The sequence below is a fragment of the Aristolochia californica genome, unplaced genomic scaffold (genome assembly GCF_029961685.1).
Source record: "Aristolochia californica isolate CCGP_79_NKW_82.1479 unplaced genomic scaffold, dmAriCali1.0.hap1 SCAF_16, whole genome shotgun sequence".
Classification (NCBI taxonomy): Eukaryota; Viridiplantae; Streptophyta; class Magnoliopsida; order Piperales; family Aristolochiaceae; genus Aristolochia; species Aristolochia californica.
In genome coordinates this window covers 1,656,146-1,681,724 of record NW_027181837.1, presented here as the reverse complement: position 1 = coordinate 1,681,724, position 25,579 = coordinate 1,656,146, and the positions used below count along the sequence as shown (strand labels likewise).

At 39.7% G+C, this 25,579-nt stretch overlaps 5 protein-coding genes across 5 annotated transcripts; 2 read left to right on the top strand and 3 right to left on the bottom strand.

The window, feature by feature from the left end:
- Positions 1–656: 656 nt before the first annotated feature.
- LOC137953516 (protein FLOURY 1-like) lies at positions 657–1,271 on the bottom strand. The gene has a single exon (XM_068800941.1). It carries the CDS (start codon positions 1,269–1,271, stop codon positions 657–659), a length of 615 nt encoding a protein of 204 aa, XP_068657042.1.
- Positions 1,272–3,422: 2,151 nt separating this feature from the next.
- LOC137952954 (probable mannitol dehydrogenase) lies at positions 3,423–5,495 on the bottom strand. Its single transcript, XM_068800093.1, has 5 exons — positions 5,374–5,495; positions 4,879–4,992; positions 4,126–4,639; positions 3,872–4,025; positions 3,423–3,756 (listed from the first exon to the last, which is right to left on the bottom strand). The coding sequence occupies exons 1-5, from the start codon at positions 5,469–5,471 to the stop codon at positions 3,557–3,559; spliced, it is 1,080 nt and encodes a 359-aa protein (XP_068656194.1). The 5' UTR covers positions 5,472–5,495; the 3' UTR covers positions 3,423–3,556.
- A 6,557-nt stretch (positions 5,496–12,052) lies between these two features.
- LOC137952883 (8-hydroxygeraniol dehydrogenase-like) lies at positions 12,053–14,764 on the bottom strand. The gene is made up of 5 exons (XM_068799984.1): positions 14,622–14,764; positions 14,061–14,174; positions 12,830–13,343; positions 12,582–12,735; positions 12,053–12,469 (listed from the first exon to the last, which is right to left on the bottom strand). Exons 1-5 carry the CDS (start codon positions 14,717–14,719, stop codon positions 12,270–12,272), a joined length of 1,080 nt encoding a protein of 359 aa, XP_068656085.1. The 5' UTR covers positions 14,720–14,764; the 3' UTR covers positions 12,053–12,269.
- Positions 14,765–19,680: 4,916 nt separating this feature from the next.
- On the top strand, positions 19,681–21,473 carry LOC137952802 (8-hydroxygeraniol dehydrogenase-like). The gene is made up of 5 exons (XM_068799871.1): positions 19,681–19,946; positions 20,107–20,220; positions 20,297–20,810; positions 20,874–21,027; positions 21,138–21,473. The coding sequence occupies exons 1-5, from the start codon at positions 19,849–19,851 to the stop codon at positions 21,344–21,346; spliced, it is 1,089 nt and encodes a 362-aa protein (XP_068655972.1). The 5' UTR covers positions 19,681–19,848; the 3' UTR covers positions 21,347–21,473.
- Positions 21,474–22,341: 868 nt separating this feature from the next.
- LOC137953129 (8-hydroxygeraniol dehydrogenase-like) lies at positions 22,342–24,125 on the top strand. Its single transcript, XM_068800363.1, has 5 exons — positions 22,342–22,439; positions 22,817–22,930; positions 23,043–23,559; positions 23,648–23,801; positions 23,917–24,125. The coding sequence occupies exons 1-5, from the start codon at positions 22,342–22,344 to the stop codon at positions 24,123–24,125; spliced, it is 1,092 nt and encodes a 363-aa protein (XP_068656464.1).
- The last annotated feature ends 1,454 nt before the right edge of the window (positions 24,126–25,579 follow it).

Here is a 25,579-nt window from a genome sequence, read left to right as displayed (position 1 = left end):
AAAGCAGACTTTTGCCCTTCATCTTCTCTTGATCATGCCCTCTTCTCTCACTTCTTCATCTCCTTATTTCTCTGCCAGCAACATCTGGATGATTTTTCTCAACTTTTCCGTTGCCAAAAGACATGAAGGTTATGATCTCACACTTCCAAAGCTACTTTTTTCTATTTTCGTTCTCCCTTAGCAAGAGTTTCTGCTTTTTGTTTTTACTATTTTCTTTCCTTTTCCATTTTTTTTTTTTTTTGTCTCCCTCAGTTTTCTTTCTGCTTTAGGTAGCCAATGCTACGAATGAAATAGCATCCTTAGATCAAGGATAAAAAATTTCTGCCCATAGGAAGATTGATGTTCTTTTAAGTTTTACCAGCTAAAAATATATTTTTCTTTTTTCTTTTTCAAAAGTAAACCATGAAAATTATCCATTCGAATTGATTTTGTGATCAAGTTGCTTTGAATTTCTTCCAGCTTAAAATATACAATTTGAAGTTCACAAGAAACTGATTCTACAATTTGAGACTAAGTTTCTACTCTGGATCACCATTTATGCCACTCATTTGATCAAATACATGACAATTTACAGAACGGGCTGGAGAGCTGGAGTTCCTCTTTGTTAGAGAGAGAGAGTTCTTCTCTGTTGCTCTCAACTTCATCAATTCTACACTTCATTTAACTCCATACTCCCAAGCCAACCATATTCCACTAAACAAAATTTCTTCGAGGTGTTCCAAATCGGCTTCTTCGATTTTCCAGTTTGATTCGTATTTCTGTATCACCCACTTGAGATATTCGATTGTTTGTGCATCGTGACACTGTTTCCGCTCTGCCAGTTCACGGTACTGACGAGCCTCCATTTGAATCAAACTCTTCTCATTCTGAAGCTTAAGAATCATCAATATTGCAGCTTCTGCAGCAGACGAAGCCGCATTTCTTTCCTCCTCAAGTTCATAAGAAACCATTCTCAGAGCTTTTCGTGAAGCAGTAAGTTCCTCTTTCACTTTGAGTTCACTTCCTTCTTGTAGTCTCTTTCCTTCTTCTTCTTCTTCTTCTTCAACTACAGTAGTTTCTCTTTTTCCACAAACTGCACATAATTCATCTTTCTCCCCATTTTCTGAACCGGCAATATCTTTCCAACTGATATCCAAAACTTTCAACCCCAAGAAGAACAGCACCACCAAAACGAACAGATGATATACAGGACCAAAAATATCCCGGAAACAAATTCCCCATCTGAAAAATTCGTACCGAGGCAAAAAATTCGAATTGGAAACATTTTCCATAATAACTACGATGAACAGGACACACCCAACACAGTTTCCAAAGAACCCCAAAATTCTGATCGAGTATCCTCCAAATATTATCTACAAAATCGCATCCGAAAAGACCCTGTCCATGAAAAAACGAATAGGAAAAGGAAACAACAGAAATCAAATGTCAAGTAAAATCTTTCTTCTTCGCTCACGACTTCCTACTGTAAAGGGGAAAAATAACAAACCTGAAGCAGGAGAGGACTAACCTTTTTGAATAACGCCACTGTTATTTATTGCCTTCCATCTCTTAAGCTAAGGAGGCCATGGATGATATTGGGAAGCGGAAAAGGGTGATGCAGAAATCGAGGGTCTTCCCAGGAAGAATCCCTTATCAAATTGCGTGAAACAGATTTATCGGACAAGATCATCTGCTATTTTGTATCCTCTGATCTTTAGGTCAAAAACAGAAAAAAAAAAAAAAAAAAAGAGTCTCTGGCTGGAGCTCCGTCATTATTGCCGAATCCTGAATCTGTAGACCAGGTTCCAGAAGGCGATAGCTTCAAGAGAACTGCTCCTCGTATGGATCCCACATCAATTGTCTCTTGGGGAAGATGTTGAAGGCCGTCGTAGTGACAGATGCTAGTAAGTAGTAGCCGTTATCCTGCTCGTAAGCAAGTATTGGGCCGCAACTTTGGTTTGTGGCAGCAAATGGGCCTGGCTGATGATGCAAGTTAAAGCGTTCTCCATTTGTTAAATCCGATTCATAAATTAAAATGGATATAATTATATTAATAAATCATTTATTTTATTATAATTCATATATAATATAACGGTAATTTTAGTTTGTACTCCATTATTGATTAGGATAAGTATTATGATTTGACTAGTGATTTTGTGATGGACCTCATAAGAATAGTCCCACATAGATTTACGGTAGAAAGATCTTGTGCTTATTAATTGAAAAGAAACCTTCTAATTTTGGAAGCTACTTATATGCAACTTTAACATTTGCAAAAATCTTAATCAACTCTTTCTCTCTCTCTCTCTCTTCTTCTTCTCTTTCTTTCGTTTCTAGTGGTCCCAATTCTCTCACCTCCAGAGATTATATTACCATTTTAATAGTTTGAACAAGGGTTTTGCAAGGTAATTAATTGAAATTTTCTAAAATAATAGACTAAAAGTAATAAGATTCCCTATAGTTTTATCGTATGCAAGAAGAGTTTTAGTGAGATAATTAGGGGTGTCAATTTTATCTAATTACTAGATTTTTATTATTTACCGTTTATTAAACGAAACGGGATTGTGTAATACCTATTCCATACCTGATTACCCAATTACCGTATATATAAGGGTATTATTGTAAATTTATTACATACCTATGAAGGGAAGACCTTATAATTCATGTAGTGATATGACTTTATATTATCTTCATACATTATAAAAATATTATTTTTTTAAGAATTTTATGATTTATAATTGTTTTTACAAAATATACTCGTAATTATTTGTTTACCCACCCATGCAGTAACTTGTTAAATAAATGGAATAGGAATACCTTCAAAAATTAATCGGACGGAATACGAAATACCAGAATGGTAATTGGAACAATATACCAACCCTATTCCGTTTTGTTCGTATACTGTCTACGCCCCTATAGACAATACCTAAAATTTTATGTTTTGAACACAAAAAAGCATGACTAAAAAACTAAAAAATAATATATCGACAAAAGAAAAAAAAAGCACAATAGGTTTCTTGACTTCAAAAGAGTGGAGAAAAAAAAATGGGAAAATAGAAATCAAACCAAGGAAATTTTTATTCACTTTTGCTCTCCATATCAATCTTTTATTCACAGGTTTTTTTTCCTCTTCTCTCTTAATTTTTTAAATTATAATTTTTATAAACGTGTACCAACAAATAAGATTTTTAAAACCTAAAAATGATTTTTAAATAATTAATAATGAAAAAAAAAGGAGAGTGTTAGTGTAGACGACTAATATTGCGATTGATGATGTGTCAGATGACGTGGTACCACATAGCGGTCACCGTTGATACAACATATTGGACTCTTCAAGTAAACATTTGAACAGTCAAAGTTGGGTATTTTTAAAATTAAGTTTGTGAGTTGGTTAGTTTCATAAATATTATTTTAAAAATAAATAATTTAATAAAATTTCCAAATAAGAACCGGAGCAAGAATTGTATTTCAAGCCTGTCATAAGAATTACTCAGTTCACTACCAAAATTTTCATCTGGACGAAAAGATATGAATCGAAATCTTCAACAATTCATAGAAACAACTCTAATCCTAGCTTTCAAGCCTTCAAGGTATTGGCGATATCGATCACGAATCGGTAACGCACATCAGTCTTAAAGAGACGCTCCATCGCTGTGTTCAGGTAATCGATTGAAATAACTTCGATATCTGCTGTTATATTGTGCTTGGCTGCAAAGTCCAGCATCTCCTGTGTCTCCTTTATCCCTCCGATACAGCTTCCAGCCACAGTTTTTCTCCCTGAAAAATTAGTTTTCAAGTTTTTGAGATATCTCCCATCGACAACACCAAGTACAGATATTGGAAACAAAACGAAGACAGCCTTTCTCCTTGTTAACTTCCATTGATTCCTTACCTATTAGCAGAGGGAGGACTGGTAGCTCGAGAGGCTTTTCCGGCGCCCCCACCATGATGATCTTCCCATCAGACTTGAGTAAATCGAGGAGGGGCATCAGAGGATGAACCGCAGAGACTGTGTCGATAATACCATCCATGGTACCCATTGCACCCTAGAAACCCACAGAGAGCACAAAAGCATATCAAGGTCAGCAGCTTCGAATCAAATATGCGGCGAACCGACGGAGTAAGCTGTTCTTCTTCTAGACTTACCTGCAGCTGCTCTGGATCACGGCTGACGAGGAAAGCGTCAGCTCCCAGTCGCTCAATCGCTTCCTGTTTCTTGGCCGGAGAGGTACTAATTACCGTGACCTTGGCGCCAAAGGCCTTGGCGAATTTGACGGTAACGTGCCCGAGGCCACCCAGACCAACAACCCCGATATGAAGGCCGGGCTCGGAGAGGCCAAAGTATTTGAGCGGGCTGTAGACGGTTATTCCGGCGCAGAGGAGTGGTGCGGCGGCGTCTAGAGGCAGACCTTCCGGAACTCGAACGACGAAGTGCTCGTTGACGACGATGATGTTGGAGTATCCGCCTTGGGTCCGGGTACCGTCCGTGTCAGGGGAGTTGTAGGTGAAAATGGGCTTGGGGCAGTAGTTCTCGGCGTCTTGCTTGCAGCTGTCGCATGATCGGCAGGAACTCACGATGCAGCCTACCCCAACTTTGTCTCCCACCGTGAACTTGGTGACATTGCGCCCGACCTCCGTCACTTCTCCGACGATCTCGTGCCTGCATCACCCATATCCAACAAGGCAAAGTATCCATTAAATGCAAAGATGATCTTTTTCTCTCTCTCTCTTTTTATTAAAATAAACAAAAGTCATGCGCAATTTACAGATGATCACAGAGAGAAAATGACAAAACCGATTCCTCTCCTGTTTTTTTTGGTTGAAATGGAAAGGAGAGCGATAAAGACGCAGTTAGCATTGGTAATTCATGGTAAACGCTGCTAGGTAATTAGTACGTACCCTGTGACGACGGGGTATGTTGTTATACCCCAATCGTTCTTGGCAGTGTGAAGATCGGAATGACAAATCCCACAGTAGAAAATTTTGATCGTCACGTCGTCGTCGCCATTACCCCTGGAAGAAAAAAAGACAAGTCTTATTTGCTTTCTATAGATTCAGGGAACAAGTGAACGAGTAAACAGTATACACAGCCAGAAGTTAACTAGTTCTTCTTGGCTCCCGCTGCTAAAAAGCAAAACGAAAAATTTCCAGATATGCACTGAAAAACATCGTTCTTTATCTTATCGATTCGATCTGCGGAACTTGAGAAAACAACTCTCCTTCGCAAAGAAGAAAAAAAATCACACTTCTTAATAAAAGGAGATATTAAGATAAGAAGATCAAAGTTAGAAAATTAAATCAAATACTCCTTCACAAAAATAAGAAAAACAAAGAAGAACGAGAAGAAGAAATGAAAAGTTAGCTAGTTAGGTGATCATGGTAAGAACGTAATACCTCCTGGTGAATTGAAAAGCAGAGAAAATGCCGGAAGTGTCTCTAGCAGCCCAGCCAAGGGCCTTCTTAGAATGCTCCGTCTCCTCTCCCCTCGTCATTTTTCCAGAAATTAAAAAACCCAACCAGTCGAGTGCAGACACAAATGGAGAAGACGAAGATACCCGAGTGTACGCGAGGCACTTTATTTATAGCCACGGCCAGCCGTAAAACCTATTCGTGATACGACACTGCTGACATCACGGAAGACGCGTGACGTGGCACTTTCCAGATATCTACCTGGAAATTACGCAGGATTTGGGTTTATGAAAATGGAAATGTTGTCATGGTGGGCCCGGCACTTAATATGGTCATAACTGCGAGAAAATAAGGGGAGATACGGTATCGGCGACGATCTCGCTATTGCTTGTCGGATCCGGGTCCTATAATCGGATCCAACGTAAATGAAACGGAGCCGCATTGGCCCGTTCCAACCCGGCTTTTCCATGTAAAGATGAATCAGAGCTGGTGAGAGAGAAGCGTCTGTTGTAATCGTTATCTTTGACAGTCGATCTGATGCAGGAGAAAGCCATATTAACACAAGAATACCGTCACGGAAGTCTTTAGAACAAGCGGAAACGGAGATTCACATTCCATTTTCGGAATAAACAAAACCATGAATGGTCGTTATTTCTGTGCCTGGGGGGCCTGGATGTTTCTCTGACGTATCTTTTGGTTTTGATTCGTTTGGCAAAGAGCTTGATGGGCCTGAGGAGGAGTTATTATTCCGAATCACGATGATTAAGAATGCCGTCAGAGCAGCATTTAAGAAACGAATCCTCCAATCGATTTTATCTTCTGTCTCGACTGTCGTATCTTTGGAAACTTGCCTCCCTTCTTGATTCTGTTTTAGTCTGGGTTCTCTTCTTGTATTCTGTGATGTTCTTCCATGTATTACCTTTTTAAAAGGTGCGGAATCAAGTAAGTTTTATATATTGATCAAGAGGACGAAGAAATCACAATCTAAATCATCGAGTGCAGCAAATGGGGGTTAGTCATCCATGAAGTTGAAATGAAGTTTACGAGCATTATGTAAATCATTCAATTAGGCAGTTAATGGTGCACCAGTGCCAACATCATCTAAAACATACAGGTAATTATTTAGGGCTAAAATTGTAAAACCATGAATCATTCCAAAATTTTGAATCATTCACTTGAATAAAATTGTCGGGACCTCTCCAGACGAAATTATTCTCTCTCGTACGCTCTCTTTCTCCCACTCGGCCTGCCTCTCCCAATATTTTTTTCTCTTCTTCCTCTCGTCTTTACACTCCCTTCGTCTCTTCTCCCTCTCAACCTTCCTCCCTTGAATTTTTTTTCTCCCTCTCATCTCCCTATCGGCCTTCATTGCAGAGCCTTTGTCGCAGAGCCGCCATTGCCGAGCCTCCGTCGTAGTTGCCTGCCACCACTTCGTCGCAGAGCCTCTCGGCCTCCCTCTCTTCTCCCTCTCGGCTTATCGTCGCCTCTGGCATACTGTCGGAGCACCGCTTCTATTGTCATTACCTGCTGGCCCGTCGTGAAGAAGACGATGGTGTTGATTTAATTTTTCCTAAGTTAGGAAAAATTAAACCAGCGTTATTTATTCATTATATTTATTTTTTAATTATTGTAATATATTAGTGATTTAATAATGGTAATTAAAATATTATTAAATCACGCATTTGATCAATTATTTTTGTTTAATTAACCTATTTCTATTTTGGTTTAATAAAACCTATTTTCCAGCCATTAACTTGATGATTTTAATATTAAAGGCATGAACTCGTTGTTATATTCCAAGCATAAACGTTTGCTTTTATGCCGTAAATTATGAACTATTACGAGTAACTCGGTTCATTTTCAATCATGTTTTTTTAGTTTTAATTATATATATATGTTATTAATAATCTATCCTAGGTTATTAATAAAATAATATATTTATTTATTATATTCATTAATTTTATTACTAAATTAAATTAGAAATTTAATACTAGTAATTAAATATTGTTAAAGAAAGCATTTGATCAATTATTTTGGTTTAATTATCCCAGTTTTATAATTAATTCAACTAATCATTTTTTATTTTGTAAATATATATTATTAATTAATACTACATAAAAAATATTTATAATTAATTAAAATATATCATTTTTATAATTTATTATAGTCACACGTAATTATAATATTATTTTATAATAAATTGGAATCATTAATTAGTATAATATAGTATTTCATTATTTTGTATATTATTATATTTTAATATTACATTAAGTCACTTATTAGTGTAGTAACCATGTTTATTTTGGTTAATTATCTATTTCGGTATATGTTCTATTTAAGTATATTATATAAAGTTACTCATTTTCTTGTTTACATCATATTTTTCATTTTGGGGTACTAACACTGGAATCTGTTTTCTAGTGCACTTGAACTTGTCTACACTAACACCCAATGAAGAGTTGAAATTGAATCAAATCATTGCCTTGAATTTGAAGTCTAACTTCGACTTCAATGTTGACTAACCCCCACAAATAATTTTTTAGACAGTAGGAATTTATCTCGGAATCTATGTGAGAAAGCACATGATCTGTCGATAAAATGGGAGGCAAGAGGTCGAAATACATTATTTGGAGCTATGCCTGGGATAAAAAAGAAACAAGTTTGATAATGAAAGAGCTGAGCTAACATGGAAAGGAACGTCTAAGAGAAGGAGGTGGACATTGTTAAGTACTCTCTCTTTTTATCTAGTGAATACAAGCAAATTAGAAGAATACTCTATATTGAATTAAACAACTGGGCTGGCTATATATACTTTTACAAGAATAAAAGAAAATAAATAAAATGCAATCCACGCATATTAACGTGGTAAGTGACTAAGAAACAAATAAATTCTCCCTAAAGAATAGGATTTATTCAAACTATTAAGCAACTAACAGAAGCAAGTCCTAAATACTCGATCAACACTAAAACAACTTCAACATCCTCCCTTAAATTGAGTACCAATTTCATTCAGTTTATACTTCGATCTGTGCTGACTCCCAACAGACCTCTTAGCTTCACAAACATATCAAGCTTCAAAGGCTTGGTCATTATGTTTGCAACTTGTTCTTGAGTGTGCAACCTGTTCTTCGACCATGCAATACAAATTTTTTCGAAAGCTCAATAGCTAAGCTGTTGTCACAAAAAACCGTTGTACTACCATTTTGAGCATGATTAAAACTTTTCAAAACCCTCCTTACCCAAACTAAACTGCTTGACAAGCACCTGAAGCTGTTGCAACGAACTCAACTTCAGTGGTTGACAAGACGACTATTGGTTGTTTCTTTAATGACCAAGAAACTGCTCCTTATCTTAACAGAAAAACATAACCTAAAATGCTCTTTCCGTCATCTAAATCTCTAGTGTAGTCACTATCTGTATAGGGAACTAGCTTCTCATCTCCTCCCTTTCTATAAAGTATCCAAAAATCTGAGGTCCCTTTCAGATATCTTAGCACTCTCTTGGCTGCCTGAATATGAAGCTCTGTAGAGCGATCCATATACCTACTCAAAAGACTCACCACAAACATAATGTGAGGTCGAGTAGCTATCAGATACATTAGATTGCCAACTACTTTCTTGTAGCAACTACTATTCGTCCTATTCCACTCTAATCTCTATTGAGTTTGCAACCTCGAACAATTGGATTATGAATGAATTGCATTAACCCACATCATACCTTTTTAGCACCTCCTACGTATACTTCATTTAACAGATAAAAATACTCACCGGTCTTTGCATTACTTCAATACCAAGGAAATATCTCATTTTTCCTAGGTATGTCATGTTGAACTCATGCATCATAGAATGTTTAAATTCGACAAACATATGCTCATCATTCTTGTAAAAATCAAGTCATCAAAATAGAGACAGACAATAAGAAAATTTACCTCCTTCTCCTGCTTTAATGAACAAAGTATGCTCATAAGGGTACATCTCAAAACCTTCCTTGGTAAAATATGACTCTATCCGACTATACCAAGCTCTTGGAGCTTGTTTTAGTCCGTATAAAGCCTTCTTAAACGTGTACTCTTTCTATTCATTACCTTTCTTCTCATAACTATAAGGTTCTTGGACAAAAACCTCTTCACTAAGTTCTCCATGGAGAAAGGCTGACTTTACATCTAGCTAGAAAACCATCCACCGTTTCTGAGTTGCAAGAGAAACTACCAGTCGAACTGTCTCAAAACGTGCTACAGGTGCAAAAACCTTAGTGTTATCCACACCATGTTTTTGGTGTAACCCTTTGCAACCAAATGAGCTTTGTACTTCTCCACCTCACCATTTTCATTGAGCTTCGTCTTATACAACCATTTCACACCAACTTTCTTTGCCCTAGTAGGCAAATTTGTCAATTCCCAAGTATCATTTTTCATTATAGCTTCAATCTCAACATCCATCGTTGTTCTCCACTTTGCATCTTTTACTGCATCTTCAAATAGAACTAGATCACTAGCTGTAAACATGGCTAAATATGCCATGTCTTCTTCCTCAGATAAAGCTTCAAAACTTACATAATCCCCCATCCAATTTGGTCGCCTTCCCTATCTTTGTTCACGAGATTCAAGTGAAGGGTCTTCCCTTGAGCTAGATGAATTGCCTTCATTTGACCCATTTGAGCCATTAGTTTCACTTTCCTCAGTACTGCTATGTTTATCAGTTTTAACTTCATCTCCATTTCCAGCAGTTGCATCTGGTTCTTTGTCATTGTTGCCCCAATTCAAGTCAGCCAAAATAATTTCCTCATGCCTTTTGTTCCAATCCCAACTGCTATCTTCTTCAAAAACCACATATCTACTCACTATAATCTTCTGTGAAATGGGATCATACAGCCTATATGCCTTTGACTCCTCACTGACTCCAAGTAAAACACATCTTGTCATCGAGTTTTGTCCTTCTGATATCAGGAATATGAACATGAGATACACACTTAAACACCCTTAAGTGAGCTACTGGTGGTTTGAATATGCTGCAAGCTTCTTCTTCTGGAGTTTTGTTTTTCACTGCAAGAGTTGGACTCCTATTGAGAACAGTTGGACTCCTATTGAGAACATTAACTGTCTAGTTCACAGCTTCAGGCCAAAATGTTTTGGAATCTTCTTACTTGAAAGCATACTTCGAACTATATTCATGATAGTTCAATTTTTTCTCTCCGCATCACCATTTTGTTGAGGGGTGTATGTGACTGTTAGTTGGCTTCGAGTACCATTCTCTCTACAAAAAACAGTGAATTCAAGTGATGGAGATGTTAGGAATTAGACGCCTTAACTCAAAACTAACGAGAGCAATAATAATAATCATGGAAGAAAGAAAAAGAAAAGCAAGAGCAGAAAAAATAACAAGATTTATATAGGTTCGTTTGAAGATGAGACTACGTCCCGTCTACCACCACTGCAGTAATCCACTATGAAGATGAAATAGTTTACAAGAGAAATCGCATACACTTACAGGTGATTTATACTACAGCAACTGGATTACAAGTGTGAAATCCTCAAACTACTTTTAATAAAATAACAGTCAATATATCGTCGATCCGTGTACCAATTCAGCATAAGGAATTGATTAAATTCCACAACTTAATAGTGAACTCACCCCCATGATCTGTATGAAGACCTTTTATACTCGAACTTGTGTGTTTTTCAACAAGATTCTTCTATTTCTTGACCATTATAAATGTTTCTCTCTTTTCAACAAAGAAATATACCCAATCTTTATGACTATAGTCATCAATAAATTGATCATGTACCTTTTGTTGTTAGTGGACATAGGGCTGATTGGTTCATGACACGGCAATCCTCTCACCATTCCTTTTTGAAGAATTTTTAGACCACTAAAGCTTAGATGACCATATCTTCCGTGAAAAAATAGACGGAATCACATCGTTCGGATGCGGTGAAGAGGTTCACAAGTGAGAGTTTTTTTTCCGCACGTGTGAATGTGCGTGCATGGGACTAAGCATCGAGGGGAAAATAGACTTTGGTCTCCCGTTCGCTACTAAAATGATGCGGGGGTTCTCGTGAGGCACTAGCGAGGGAGCTTGTCGGCAGAGTAGACACCGGCAGTGGGGGCGATGAGACGGGAGAGGATTCGGATCAGCTGCTTTGGCTGGGGTACGGCGAGGGCGATGCTACGAAACGAGGCTGCGGGAGTCGACGACATTAGTGACGGCTGGCGGGGGGCAGCAATGGGGTGACGAGGACGGGAGAGGTGCGATGGGCAGAGGCTCTGGCTGACGGGGGTTATGGCTCAGGGGAAGGTCGAAATAGAGGACAGATGAAATGGAGCGGCAAAGGGTTTCGGGGAGAGGTGCTACAGAGATCGGTCCACGGGGGTCATGGCTCAGGGGAAGGTCGAAATAGAAGACCGATGAAATGGAGCGGCAAAGGGTTTCGGGGAGAGGTGCTACAGAGATCGGTCCACGGGGGTCATGGCTCAGGGGAAGGTCGAAATAGAAGACCGATGAAATGGAGCGGCAAAGGGTTTCGGGGAGAGGTGCTACAGAGATCGGTCCCGGGGTTCAACTTTGGCAATTTTCAGTAACTGGGAGAAACGGAGAAACGATAGGGAGAGATAGGAAGGGGAGCAGGGTCTTCGCGGCGACGACGACGACGACAATAGATTGCAAGTTCCAGCGACAACAAGTTGTTCTGATTAATCGATCAAATCTTTGATACAATTATGATAGTAGGTAATTATTACTCTTCAAAGTTTGAGTTTGAGTCTATCTCAAACTTTTGTCCTTTATCTCTTATCAGCTGGACGACTACTTGGAATCGATAAACAACCGTGCAAATAGGAATTACAATCTTCAACAATTAATAGAAACAACTCTAATACTAGCTTTCAAGCCTTCAAGGTGTTGGCAATATCGATCACGAATCGGTACCGCACATCAGACTTAAGGAGACGCTCCATGGCTGTGTTCACGTAATCGATTGGAATAACCTTGATATCTGCTGTTATATTGTGCTTGGCTGCAAAGTCCAGCATCTCCTGTGTCTCCTTTATCCCTCCGATACAGCTTCCAGCCACAGTTTTTCTCCCTGAAAAATTAGTTGTCAAGTTTTGAGATCTCCCATCGACAACACCAAGTATGGATATTGGAAACAAAAAGAAGGCAACCTTTCTCCTTGTTAACTTCCACTGATTCCTTACCTGCTAGCAGAGGGAAGATTGGTAGCTCGAGAGGCCTTTCCGGCGCCCCCACCATGATGATCTTCCCATGAGACTTAAGTAAACCGAGGAGGGGCATCAGAGGATGAACCGCAGAGACTGTGTCGATAATACCATCCATGGTACCCATTGCAGCCTAGAAACCCACAGAAAGCAAAAAAGCATTTCACGGTCAGCAGCTTCGAATCAAATATGCGGTGAGCAGGAGTAATCCGTTCTTCTAGACTTACCTGCAGCTGCTCTGGGTCACGGCTGACGAGGAAAGCGTCAGCTCCCAGTCGCTCAATCGCTTCCTGTTTTTTGGCCGCAGAGGTACTAATTACCGTGACCTTGGCGCCAAAAGCCTTGGCGAATTTGACGGCAACGTGGCCGAGGCCACCGAGACCAACAACCCCAATATGATGGCTAGGGTCGGAGAGGCCAAAGTATTTGAGCGGGCTGTAGACGGTTATTCCGGCGCAGAGGAGCGGTGCAGCGGCGTCTAGAGGCAGACCTTCGGGAACTCGAACAACGAAGTCCTCGTTGACGACGATGATGTTGGAGTATCCGCCTTGGGTCCTGGTGCCGTCCGTGTCAGGGGAGTTGTATGTGAAAATGGGTTTGGGGCAGTAGTTCTCGGCGTCTTGCTTGCAGCTGTCGCATGATCGGCAGGAACCCACGAGGCAGCCTACCCCAACCTTGTCTCCCACCGTGAACTTGGTGACATTGCGCCCGACCTCCGTCACTTCTCCGACGATCTCGTGCCTGCATCACCCATATCCAACAAGGCATTCGCTAGTAATTAAAATTCATAGCTTTTGGAGTTTTCTTGATATCCAGCAAGTATCCGTTAAAGGCAGAGATGATCTTTTTTTATAATTTTTTAAAATAAATAAAAGTTGTGCTCAATTTACAGATGCTCACAGCGTCGTTTTCGTAAGTCATTAATGGTATCAAACAATGACGGCAGTAAACCACGACCGGAGGCATGAGTTGCAAGTCAACTACGTCATTAATTCTCTGCCCTTTTTACACAGGTCTGGAAGAGTCCATGTGATCATGTCTACGCAAATCCAGAGAAAGGTATCCCGAAGCTACAAGGAGTCTGGGATCTGATGGGGATAGGAGAGAGACACTGCCTGTCTCTGGAAAATATGCGCGCATGATTCTCAGGAGCACCCACTCCCACAAAAGTGGTGGCCGACTGCCGAGCAGTCGATATTATCTGTACGTCGTTACAGGTTCAGGAAAAGAAAAATCCACGTGTCAACGTAGAGTCCGCCACCGTATCTGGTATCGCGTTTCAGTAGATAGAAAATGATAAAACCGATTCCTCTCCTTTTTTTATTTATTTTTGGTTAAAATGGAAAGGACAGCAATAAAGACGCAGTTAGCATCGGTAGTTCATGGAAAGGAGGGCGATAAAGACGCAGTTAGCATCGGTAGTTCATCGTAAATGCTGCTAGGTAAATTAGTACGTACCCTGTGACGACGGGGTACGTTGTGAAACCCCATTCGTTCTTGGCGGTGTGAAGATCGGAATGGCAAATCCCACAGTAGAAAATTTTGATCGTCACGTCGTCGTCGCCATTACTCCTGGAAGAAAAAAAAAAGCAAGTCTATTATTGTTCTTGCTTTCGGAAAACTTAATTTTTGAAATTATTTCCTTTCTATAGATTCATGGAACAAGTGAAAGAGTAAACTGTATACACCGCCAGAAGTTCACTAGTTCTTCTTGGATCCCGCTGCTAAAAAGAAAAACGAAAATTTTCCTGATAATTAAAAAAAGAACTTTTAGAAAGACATACACAGAAACAAAAAACGTTCTTTATCTTATCGATTCGATCTGCGAAAATCGAACTTGAGAAGAAAAAAAAATCACACTTGTTAATAAAAGGAGATATTAAAATAAGAAGATCAAAATTGAAAGCTAGAAAAGTAATTCAAATACTCCTTCAAAAAAACAAAAAAGAAGAAGAAGAAGAAGAAGAAAGAAGAATTCAAAAGTTAGCTAGTTAGGTGATCGTGGTAAGTGCGTAATACCTCCTGCTGAAGTGAAAAGCAGAGAAAATGCCGGAAGTATCTCTAGCAGCCCAGCCAAGGGCCTTCTTAGAATGCTCCATCTCCTCTCCTTTCGTCATTTTTCCAGAAATTAAAGAAACCAACCACTCGAGTGCAGACACAAATGGAGAAGACGAAGATGCTTCGAGTGTACGCGAAGCACTTTATTTATAGCCACGGCCTCCCATAAGGCCCAATTGTGACACGGCACTGTTGACATCACGCATGACGCGTGACGTGGCATTTGTATATGGTCATAACTGCGAGAAAACGAGGTGATTCAAACAGATACGGTATCGGCGACGATCTCGCTAATATTGCTTGTCGAATTCGGGTCCTCTAATCGGATCCGCATTGGTCTGTTCCAACCCGGCCTTTCCATGTAAAGATAATCAGAGCCGGTGAGAGAGAAGCGTCTGTTGCAATCGTTATCTTTGACAGTCGATCTCACGCAAGAGAAAGCCATGTTAACACAAGATGAAGTCTTTAGAACAAGATGAAACGGAAAACCCTCTTCCCGAACGAAAAACCCTTTTCCTAAAATCGACAAACCCTCTTTCCGAAAGAAAAATCCTTTTCCTAAATGTTTCAAACTCAAAAAACCTCCCGACAGAGAGATGTCCGGTTAAGTGATTTAATAGTAACATACGCGGGCCTGAAACGGGTAATTGGGGTAATCAGATTTAAGACACCCGATTAACAAATCTCCACATCGGTTTGAATTCGATTACTTCTTTTTGAAAAATGAACCTGTCTATCGCCATCTCCACCTTGCCTCTTAGGGCATCTGAATTGAGCAGCATCACTACCCGTGACAACTTCACGGTAGTTAGAGGGCTCTGAAAACTAAACGGTCTCTACCACAGGCAATTCACGAACGACCATGTCAGCGTAGTCGTACTTATCACCCTCAAACTCTACTTGATCACTGATATACCCTAATTGAATATTTTACAGACGAGTCGTATCAATATCAATCTGAAGATGAAGAAACTGTTATAGTACCTATGACTGTACTGCCCTGAAGCACATAAAAGTTTTCAACCTTTTCTATTTCATCACAACCGGTATACCTATACAGACCTCCAAAAACCTCCACCTTCAGTTGTATATTTGTAGCCAAGGAAATCAAAAGAACCTAGAGAAAACAGATTTTTCTTCAAATTTGGTACATGCCGAACTTCTTCAAAATCTTCACTATACCGCCATACATATTGATCTGAACCGTTCCAATCTCAAACAGTTTTACAGGGCAAAAAATCCCCATCAAAACTGTACCACCATCTACTGACTGATATGTCGCAGAAAAAATCCTTGATAGGACAAATGTGGTAGGAGCGGCCCAAATCAAGTATCCACTCATCCTGTGAGTGTGCAACACTCAACTGTGAGAACATATTCTGAACCATCAGAATGATCTTCAGTAACCCCAGCAATCTCTTCCTTTTTTTCTCTTTTTTCCTTCTCTTTGAGTTTTGAACAGTCTCTTACAAAATGACCCGGTTGATGACAATAATAGCACTTGCCCCATTTCCCCTTTGACTTCAGCCTAAAACGACCACTGCCTCTAGAATCCTTGTCCTTCGTTCGCCCTTGAACAAACAGACCATCTGCTTGCTCCTCGCTCCCACTGGTAGACACCTTCTTCCTCAACTCCTTAGAGTATAAAGATGTCTTAACATCCTCCATAGAGATGGTATCGTGCCCGTGGAGCATAGACGTAACGAAGTGCTCATAGGATGGGGGTAGAGAGCACAACACAATCAGTGTTTGATCCTCATCTTCAATGGTAACATCTATATTTCTCAAATCCATACCAATCTTATTGAACTCATTAAGATGTTTTTTGAGAGATGTACCTTCCTTCATCCGAAGAGTGTAAAGGCATTGCTTCAAATATAGCCCATTCGTGAGAGATTTAGTCATATCAATACTCTCCAACTTCAGCCACAAACCAGTTACTGTCATCTCATCTGCAACTTCCCGCAAAACCTCATCGGCCAAACACAACTGAATGGAACTAAGAGCTTTGATGTCAAGATCCTCCTTGACTTCCTCTGACATTGTAGCTGTAAACTTATCTTTTCCATTCAATGCTCTGTAGAATCCTTACAGTACTAATAAGGCACGTATTTTCATGTGCCGCAAACTGAAACTCATCTGCCCATCAAATTTCTCTATTGTATACTTTACAGCTATAATTACCAAACTACCCTCGATCACAAAAAAAATGCTTAGATGCTTAAATCTTCTCTTTGGACCTCTCTGATAAACAGAGTCTCTCTCTTTTCCCTTCATGAATTCAACACGAATAGTACCCCTCAAAAAAAAAAAAATTTCTTCTCTTTGACACTTACAGAAACCACCGAACAGTACCCCATAATTTTTTTTCTTCCCCTTTCGGCACTTCCAGAAAACCACCAAATGGAAGCTCGGTACAAAGAACTCTCTTCCCGTCAGCAGAAACAGAAAGAGACAACCGAAAATCTGGCGCCGACGTCGAAAAACCCCACTCTGATACTAATTTGTTAAAATAGAGGCTAATAAATCGAGCAAATAACAATAATCGAGTATATAATCAAGCTACGAGCAGTATAAGTAAACGAGAAATACAGAAGAGTAAATGAATCCAAAAGGAGAAGAGACACAGGGTTACGTGGTTTGGCAACAACGATTCCACTATGTCAAGCGAAAAGGAGAGAACTTTGCGGCTCCAAGCTTTCAAATTGAACACGATTTCTCCCAAAATCTACAAACTGTCTTCCCGAACGAAAAACCCTTTTCCTAAATGTCTCAAACTCAAAAAACCTTCCGACAGAGAGATTTACGATTAAGTGATTTAATCAGGTAACATATGCGGGTCCGAAACGGGTAATCGGGGTAATCTGATGCAAGACACCCGATTAACAGTCTTTAGAACAAGATGAAACGGAGGTTCGTATTCCATTTTCAGAATAAACAAAACCATGAATTGTCGTTATTTCTGCCTAGTTTTCATTTTTGGCTTTCTCCCGGCCGTATCTTTTGGTTTTAATTCCTTGGGCAAGAGCTCGATGAACCTGAGGAGGAGTTATTATTCCGAATCACGATGATTAACAATGGCGTCTGATCATCATTTAAGAAAAGGCTCCTCCAATCGATTTTATCTTCTGTCTCGACTGTCGTATCTTTGGAAACTTCTCTCCCTTCTTGATTCTGTTTTAGCTTGGGTTCTCTTCTTTATTCTGTGATGTTCTTCCTTGTATTACCTTTTTTTAATGGTGAGGAATCAAGTAAGTTTTATCTATTAATCATTTATTAAATAGAACGAATGTGAGTAATAGTTATTCTATAACAATTACTTGTTCAAAAAACAAGGGGGGATTGGGCACTTTTGAGCTTATTACCAGAAAAATGATTTCTACAAACAAATTTTTTTGCCAACGAATTTCAATTCATGGTTTTATCTTGGAATCAAAGTGTGAAAGCACAAGATCTGGCGACAAAATGGGAGGCAAGAGGTCAAAATACAGTATTCGGAGCTATGCCTGGGATCGAAAAGAAACGAAGTTTGATAATGAAAGAGACGAATCGATTGTCCTTTATATGTGGGTGGCTATAACGAGCCGGAAAGGAAAGTCGGTGAGGAGGAGGTAGACATCAAGCGAACGTAAGAATGTGAATAATCAATCAGAAACTGGGTCCACTGTCCGGGTGGTTGGACGGAAAGCAGTCTGTCGGTGAGGAGGAGGTAGACATCAAGCGAACGTAAGAATGTGAATAATCAATCAGAAACTGGGTCCACTGTCCGGGTGGTTGGACGGAAAGCAGTCTGCAGGCAGCTTTGACGGTATCGACTTCAGACCATGATCTTGTCACTGTTCATATTGAGTTCATACAGTTCTGACGAACAAGAAACTCCGTTGAGATGGACGATCGATCACGTATCACGTCAGACACGTGGTTGATCCCTACACTTGCATGGTTCCGAGTCTTCTGATTTATTGTTTCGCTTCTGTCAAGCCTCTCTTCGCCATTTTCACATGCAGATAGTGAGGTTTTCGACCGATGGTAGGAGAAGGGAGGCGTGTGATCCTAGAAGATGAGACGCCTGTGTGGTCCAAAGCCAGGAAGAAATGCGCCTCCTGCTTCAACTCATTTCAGAAAGGTCTTCAGTACATCAAAGCTACCGTAATACGTCCGTTTTACTCTTGTTTCCGATTTTTGTTTTTACTGTTTTGCTGAGATGAGGAAGATTTTGGGTTTTATGGGGCTTTTTGAAAAAGATAGGAAAGATGAATTAGAAGTGAAATGAAGTTCTCTAGATTAGGTCAATGGGAATTAACGTGAATTAATGTGAGCAAGATATCTAAGAAAGCCCAAGTTGCAGACGAGAAGGAAGCAGAATAAACCAGAAATCGAGGCGGAGAAGATGCAGCTGGAAGCAGCCAATGTGCCTGACGATAAGAAAAAAGGGCATTTCAGTATATTATCTATAAATTTTTTAAAATAATTACACAAATATCCAAATTTTGAACTTAATCACATAAATACCTAATTTTGACTAAAAGTTAGGTGAGGACACATTGGAAACCACATGACCCTCGTCATCCTACACCATCATTAAATAAATATTTTAAAAAGATTTATTATAAAAAAATATTTGAAATATTTTTAATTAAATATTTCATTTTAAATATTTATTTATTTAAATTAAAATATTTTTTAAAACATTTTAAATACGTTTTACTTTTTGAAAAAATATTTAAAAAATTAAATAATTTTCTAAAAAATAATTTAATATTTTTTAAATATTAGGTATAAAACGTGTACCAATAAATTAGATTTAATTAATATACTAATTTTATTTTTTTTATTATAAAAAAAGAAGGTAGAATATTTATACCAACAAATAAAAATTTTACCACAAAACCACTCAGCGATCAGACATACAAAACCACAAAACCCTATTTCCCCTCTCATCAGTCGTCACCATCCAACAATGGAAGCTAAGAATTTTGTGCATTCTGGAAGAAATTGAATCCATATACATGAAAAGCCTTCCGTTCATGAATGAAGAAACCGAACATCAACATCAAAACTTTACCGACGTCAGTAGTGACGTTGTCATTGTTGAATCGGAACAGTGGCCACAAACGGCTTAAATATCTCAGACATGTAATCCGATTGAAGTTTCCAGCTGAAGCAACCCAGTAAGAGGAGGAAATTAATGGCGAAATCTCCCGAGGAAGAACACCCGCGTAAGGCTTTTGGTTGGGCAACCAGGGACAGCTCTGGAGTCTTCTCGCCTTTCAACTTTTCAAGAAGGTGACTTCATGATTCAATTCCTTCCCTTAAATTTCCGGCAGAACTCTTTATCTTATTCCAGAATTCGCTCTTCCTCCTGTTTCTTCTCATGCTTTATATGCCCTGTTGAATTTTAATTTAGGAAATTCTCTGTTTCAACTCTGATTTCATCCTTCTTCAGAGTTAATGGCGACAAGGATATCACGCTGAAGATATTATACTGCGGGATATGCTACACGGATATTCACATGGCCAAGAACGAAATTGGTTTTACTGTTTATCCTCTGATTCCTGGGTTCGTTCATCTCACCTGATTCTCACTATTAGGAGAAGTTCATACTCTAGCTAACACCGTGATTATATATTAACAGCCATGAGATCGTCGGCGTGGTGACAGAGGTGGGTTCCAGAGTGACGAAATTCAAAGTAGGGGACAAGGCTGGGATCGGGCCGAACGTGGGTTCCTGCGGCAACTGCGAAAACTGCTTCCATGACTTGGAATCATATTGCCCCGATGCTATGCTCGTCTTTAACTCCATTTACCACGATGGGACGAGAAACTACGGAGGTTACTCCGATGTGATAGTTGTCGACGAACACTTCGCCGTGCGATTCCCGGAGAATCTCCCCTTGGACGGAGGAGCGCCGCTGCTGTGCGCCGGAATCACAGTCTACAGCCCTTTGAGGTATTTCGGACTGAGTGAATCGGGTTTGCATTTGGGAGTTGTCGGACTCGGTGGACTGGGTCACTTGGCTGTGAAATTCGCCAAGGCTTTTGGACTAAGAGTGACGGTGATTAGTTCTTCGCCCAGTAAGAAGCAAGAGGCGATGGAACGACTCGGTGCTGATTCGTTTCTGGTCAGTCGCGATCCAGAGCAAATGAAGGTAAATTCGATCCCTCTTTCTCTATCTGAAATGAAGCAGAAATAGTGAATGTTTCTGTTGTAGGCAGCTAAGGCCACCATGGATGGGATCCTTGATACAGTCTCTGCAATCCATCCTATTGAACCTTTGATACATCTGCTGAAAACTCACGGGAAGCTCGTCATGCTCGGAGGAATTCACAAACCACTGGAGTTACCCATTATTCCTCTACTGTGGGGTAAGCAGATGCCGCCAAAGAAACGACTGATGATTTACTTTCTTTACTCTTAGAGAACAGTTAATTTGACGAAAAGAAGAAAAAAACATAAGAGGCAATCGATAATGCAGGGAGGAAGATGATCGCTGGCAGTGCATCAGGCGGGATGAAAGAGATTCAAGAGATGATTGATTTTGCTGCAAAACATAATATTGTAGCAGATATCGAAGTAATTCCGATGGATTATGTCAACACCGCGATGGAGCGCCTAGCCAAAGGTGACGTGAGATATCGGTTCGTAATCGACATCGCTAACACCTTACATAAAACTCGCTCTTGATCTTTGAAAGCTACGAAGTGCGAGAATTCAGCGTCCAAAAGATCAAGTTTTCGCTACTGAGGAAAATCTCTTGTCCATTTATAGACCAGTTACAGAGTTTTCCTACCAATAAAATGCTCCTTTCTCAGACGCTGCAGCCTCCGTGTGTTTTCAGTTTCTGACAAAGTTAAATTTGGTAGTGATGATACGATTATAAAATCGAATCGATATCATCGTCATCAACTAAATGAAATAGGCCAGTAACAGAGTTTTAAATTTTCCAAAAAAAAACCCTAGCCTGAGCACTAATCGAATAAACCGTAGCTAATAAACCATAGTTATTAGCTACAGAGCCACGAATTTTTTCCAGATGAAAAAATCAGAAGCTCCGCCTTCATCTTTTCCTCGAGCAAAGTAACTGGAATTTTTTAAAATGGCTTTTACTTCTGCAAAATTGTTACAGTAATTATAGGAAACAATTTGTTTTCTTGTTTTGTTCCTGATTCTAAGATCTGTAAATGTATTATAAAAAGCTTCCACGAGGAGAAGAATATACATCGGAAAAATTCCTTGAAATCCTTCTTTGCTCTTTGTGTTAGTCTGTTTTACATAAGCTAAATTGGAACCTTGGGTTATAAAGATTCTGTGTTTTTTGGCTTTTCTTGGTCGATAGTTCGATGCTGTAACTCTCGGCCAAATCGATTGTACACATCAAACAGGAGAAATAATTTCGATATGTTCATTGCTGTAACTCTCGGCCAAAACGATTGTACACGTCAAACAGAATAAATAATTTCGGTATGCTCGATGCTGTAACTCTCGGCCACTACGATTGTACACATCAAACAGAAAAATAATAAAACAACTCAGAGACAACAAATGCAAAGAAAATCAAATAACCCAACAAAACTGGGTGCATTCAGAATCAAATTATCCTCTTGATTGATAATTAAATTTTCCTTCTAGTTCATACCCGCTACCTCATTGAGGAATTGAACAAGATTAGAGATAAAAAAATGGCGAAATCACCGGAGGAAGAACACCCGCGGAAGGCTTTTGGTTGGGCAGCAAAAGACACATCTGGTATCCTCTCACCTTTCAGTTTTTCCAGAAGGTAAGTTCAGACAGTTATGATCTGAGTTTCTGCTCTTATCCATTGCAGAATGTTGTATTTTTCTTTTTAATAGCCCAGAAAAAACCACTTTTTGTTACTTCGGTAGAAATCTTTTCACATATCACATGTCTGAAGGCTCTCCAGTTAGCTTTCATCTGTTTCTTCAAGATTTTGCTTCTTTCATATTGCTTAAATTCTGGTAAAAACTTAACAATCTTATCCAAGAACCTTGGCCAAGAGTAAAGGTTTCAGTCTTTCCCCAAAATCGGCTTACAGACACAAAACAACATGTTTAAATCACAGCCTTCAGGCCAGATTTCAGGAACTCCTCCCCTTGGATCGTCTTATCTTTGGAACTCAATTTCGTCCTTTTTCAGAATTAATGGCGAGAAGGACGTCACGCTGAAAATTCTATACTGCGGCATCTGCCACTCCGACCTTCACTTCTCCAAGAACGAATGGAATTTCTCCGTGTACCCTTTGGTTCCCGGGTCTGAAATCATCGCACTCTTTACAATTTCCACTGGTTATTCTTGTTCATTTCCTTTTTTTTCCATTGAATAAAAACAGACACAGAAAGACAATATTAACTACAGATTACAGGCACGAGATCGTAGGCGTAGTGACGGAGGTGGGATCAAAAGTAACAAAACTCAGAGTAGGCGACAGGGCTGGGGTAGGGGCGATGGTGGGTTCCTGCGGCAAGTGCGAGAACTGCGTCCATGATTTGGAGATCTACTGCCCCGATGTTATCCTCACCAACAACTACGTATACCACGACGGGACTAGGACCTACGGAGGTTACTCCGACAAGATAGTTGTCGACGAACACTTTGTTGTGTGCTTCCCGGAGAACCTCCCCTTAGACGGAGGATCCCCGCTGTTATGCGCCGGAATCTCGGTGTACAGTCCCTTGAAGTATTTCGGGCTCCTAAGTGAGCCGGGTATGCATTTGGGAGTAGTCGGACTCGGTGGACTCGGTCATCTGGCCGTGAAATTCGCGAAGGCTTTTGGGCAGACGGTAACAGTGATTAGTAATTCTCCCTGGAAGAAGAAGGAGGCGATTGAGAAACTCGGTGCAGACTTCTTCCTGCTTAGTCACGAACCAGAGCTGATGAAGGTATGACTTTTTGCTTTCTCTGATCATCTAAGACTAAAGAGAGCGTACATCTGAAAGCAACGAAGGTATATTTTGTGTTTGTTGGCAGGCGGCTACGGGCACGATGGATGGGATCATCGATACTGTGTCGGCCATGCATCCTCTTCAACCTTTGATCGATCTACTGAAAACTCACGGGAAGCTCGTCATGGTGGGTGCGGTGGAGAAACCTCTGGAGTTACCTGTAATGCCTCTCCTGGGTGGTAATTAAGCAGATATTAACAAAGCATCTCCTGATGATATTCTTTATTTGGTCGATAGAGACGATGAAAAGGAGAAAGGATAGATGATTGGCTTATAACAATTTCGATGTTGCAGGGAGGAAGTTAGTGGCGGGGAGTGCGGCGGGAGGCATGAAAGAGACCCAAGAAATGATTGATTTTGCTGCAAAACATAATATTACAGCAGATATCGAAGTGATTCCGATGGATTATGTGAACAAAGCCATGGAACGGATTGCCAAAGCAGACGTGAGGTATCGCTTCGTAATCGACATTGCTAATACCTTAAATACCAATCGCATTTGAACCTTCAAAAACTTCTGTAAGCAAACTGCAAATGATCTTTTCTTATGAATGTTGAGTTTTTATGATCGAAACACACTCCTTATCTACCATGCTTTATTGAACGACAAAAGCAGGATTCGGTGAATTGACGTTTTAATCTTTGAATATCAAGAAAGAAATACCTGATACTGGGTAAATTTCCATTAAATTCTCTCATTAAAAATAATCCTGCCACTTATACGTTTTGTGTGCAATGAGCTGTACAATTTGTTAGTAATTTTAGGATTTGTACATAGAAACGATTTGTTTCCATGATTTTGGGATCTAATTTGGACCTAATTTTAGGTTGTAATTGTATCCATAAATTGCCTTGATCATCGGAGTGTGTTATAGTAATCCCATTTCCTTTATCTTTCCCCACGTTGGCGACCTCCCATTTCAGCCATCTTTTCCATGTTGACGACAACAAAATCCATTGCCACTACAAAAATCGTTGTCGTCATCACTGCAAAATTCGTCGCCACTGCCGAATCCATTGCTGTCGCTGCGAAATCCGCTACCGCTGAAGAATCCATTACCGCCGTAGCAAAATCCGTTGTTACCGCCGTTGCTGTTGGCTCTACGAAGAATCGAAACTCTACGACGAATTTTTTGTCCTTGAATTTCATCACCCTCGTAAAAATACTGTGAATTTGATAGCTACCACTATAGACACATCACCCGAACTTATCCCAACACCAATACTGCAGATTATCGTACACCAGGACAATTTTGCCTTTCCAACTGGAATTATCCTCGATGAGACCAACTGCCCATTATGGTCTCCACGCATGAAGATGTGTATTGACACTCACAACAAAGCTAGATATCTCACCAGATAAACAAAAAAACCAGAATTTGGAAATCCAATCTTGATGAATGGATTACTAAAAATCAAAGAGTTAAAAGTTAGCGATTCATGAGTCTGTTGTTAATGCAAACAAAGGAGATAAGGGAAGTCGTATAAAAAACATTCTATGATGGATCAGATGAAACCTGTCTGTTTGAGTTGAACCAGAGAATTTTTTTCTACCAAACAAAATGGTAGACCAATGTCAACGTATTATAATGAACTTGTTGCTATTTTCCAAGAGATTGATCATAGAACTACATCTCAAGAAGGAACAATCGAAGGGCTAATCTAGTTGAACTTTGCAATGGTTAGACTTTGAGTTTATATTTTTTTTCAGTGGACTTGACTCTGAGTTTCATCAGGTTCGTGGAGAAATCTTGCAAAAAGACCCACAACTTGATTTGGAGAGCACATATGCATATGTCAGAAGAGAATATCAACAAAGACAGACAATGGGGAGCTATCGTCCAATCTCTGAGAACCCGTCTATGCTGGTCAACCAAACTCGACAAGGATCATCAAACAATCGAAACACTCAATCCTTTGGAAAGCTAACAACCGGGTATACACTCACTGCGGGGAC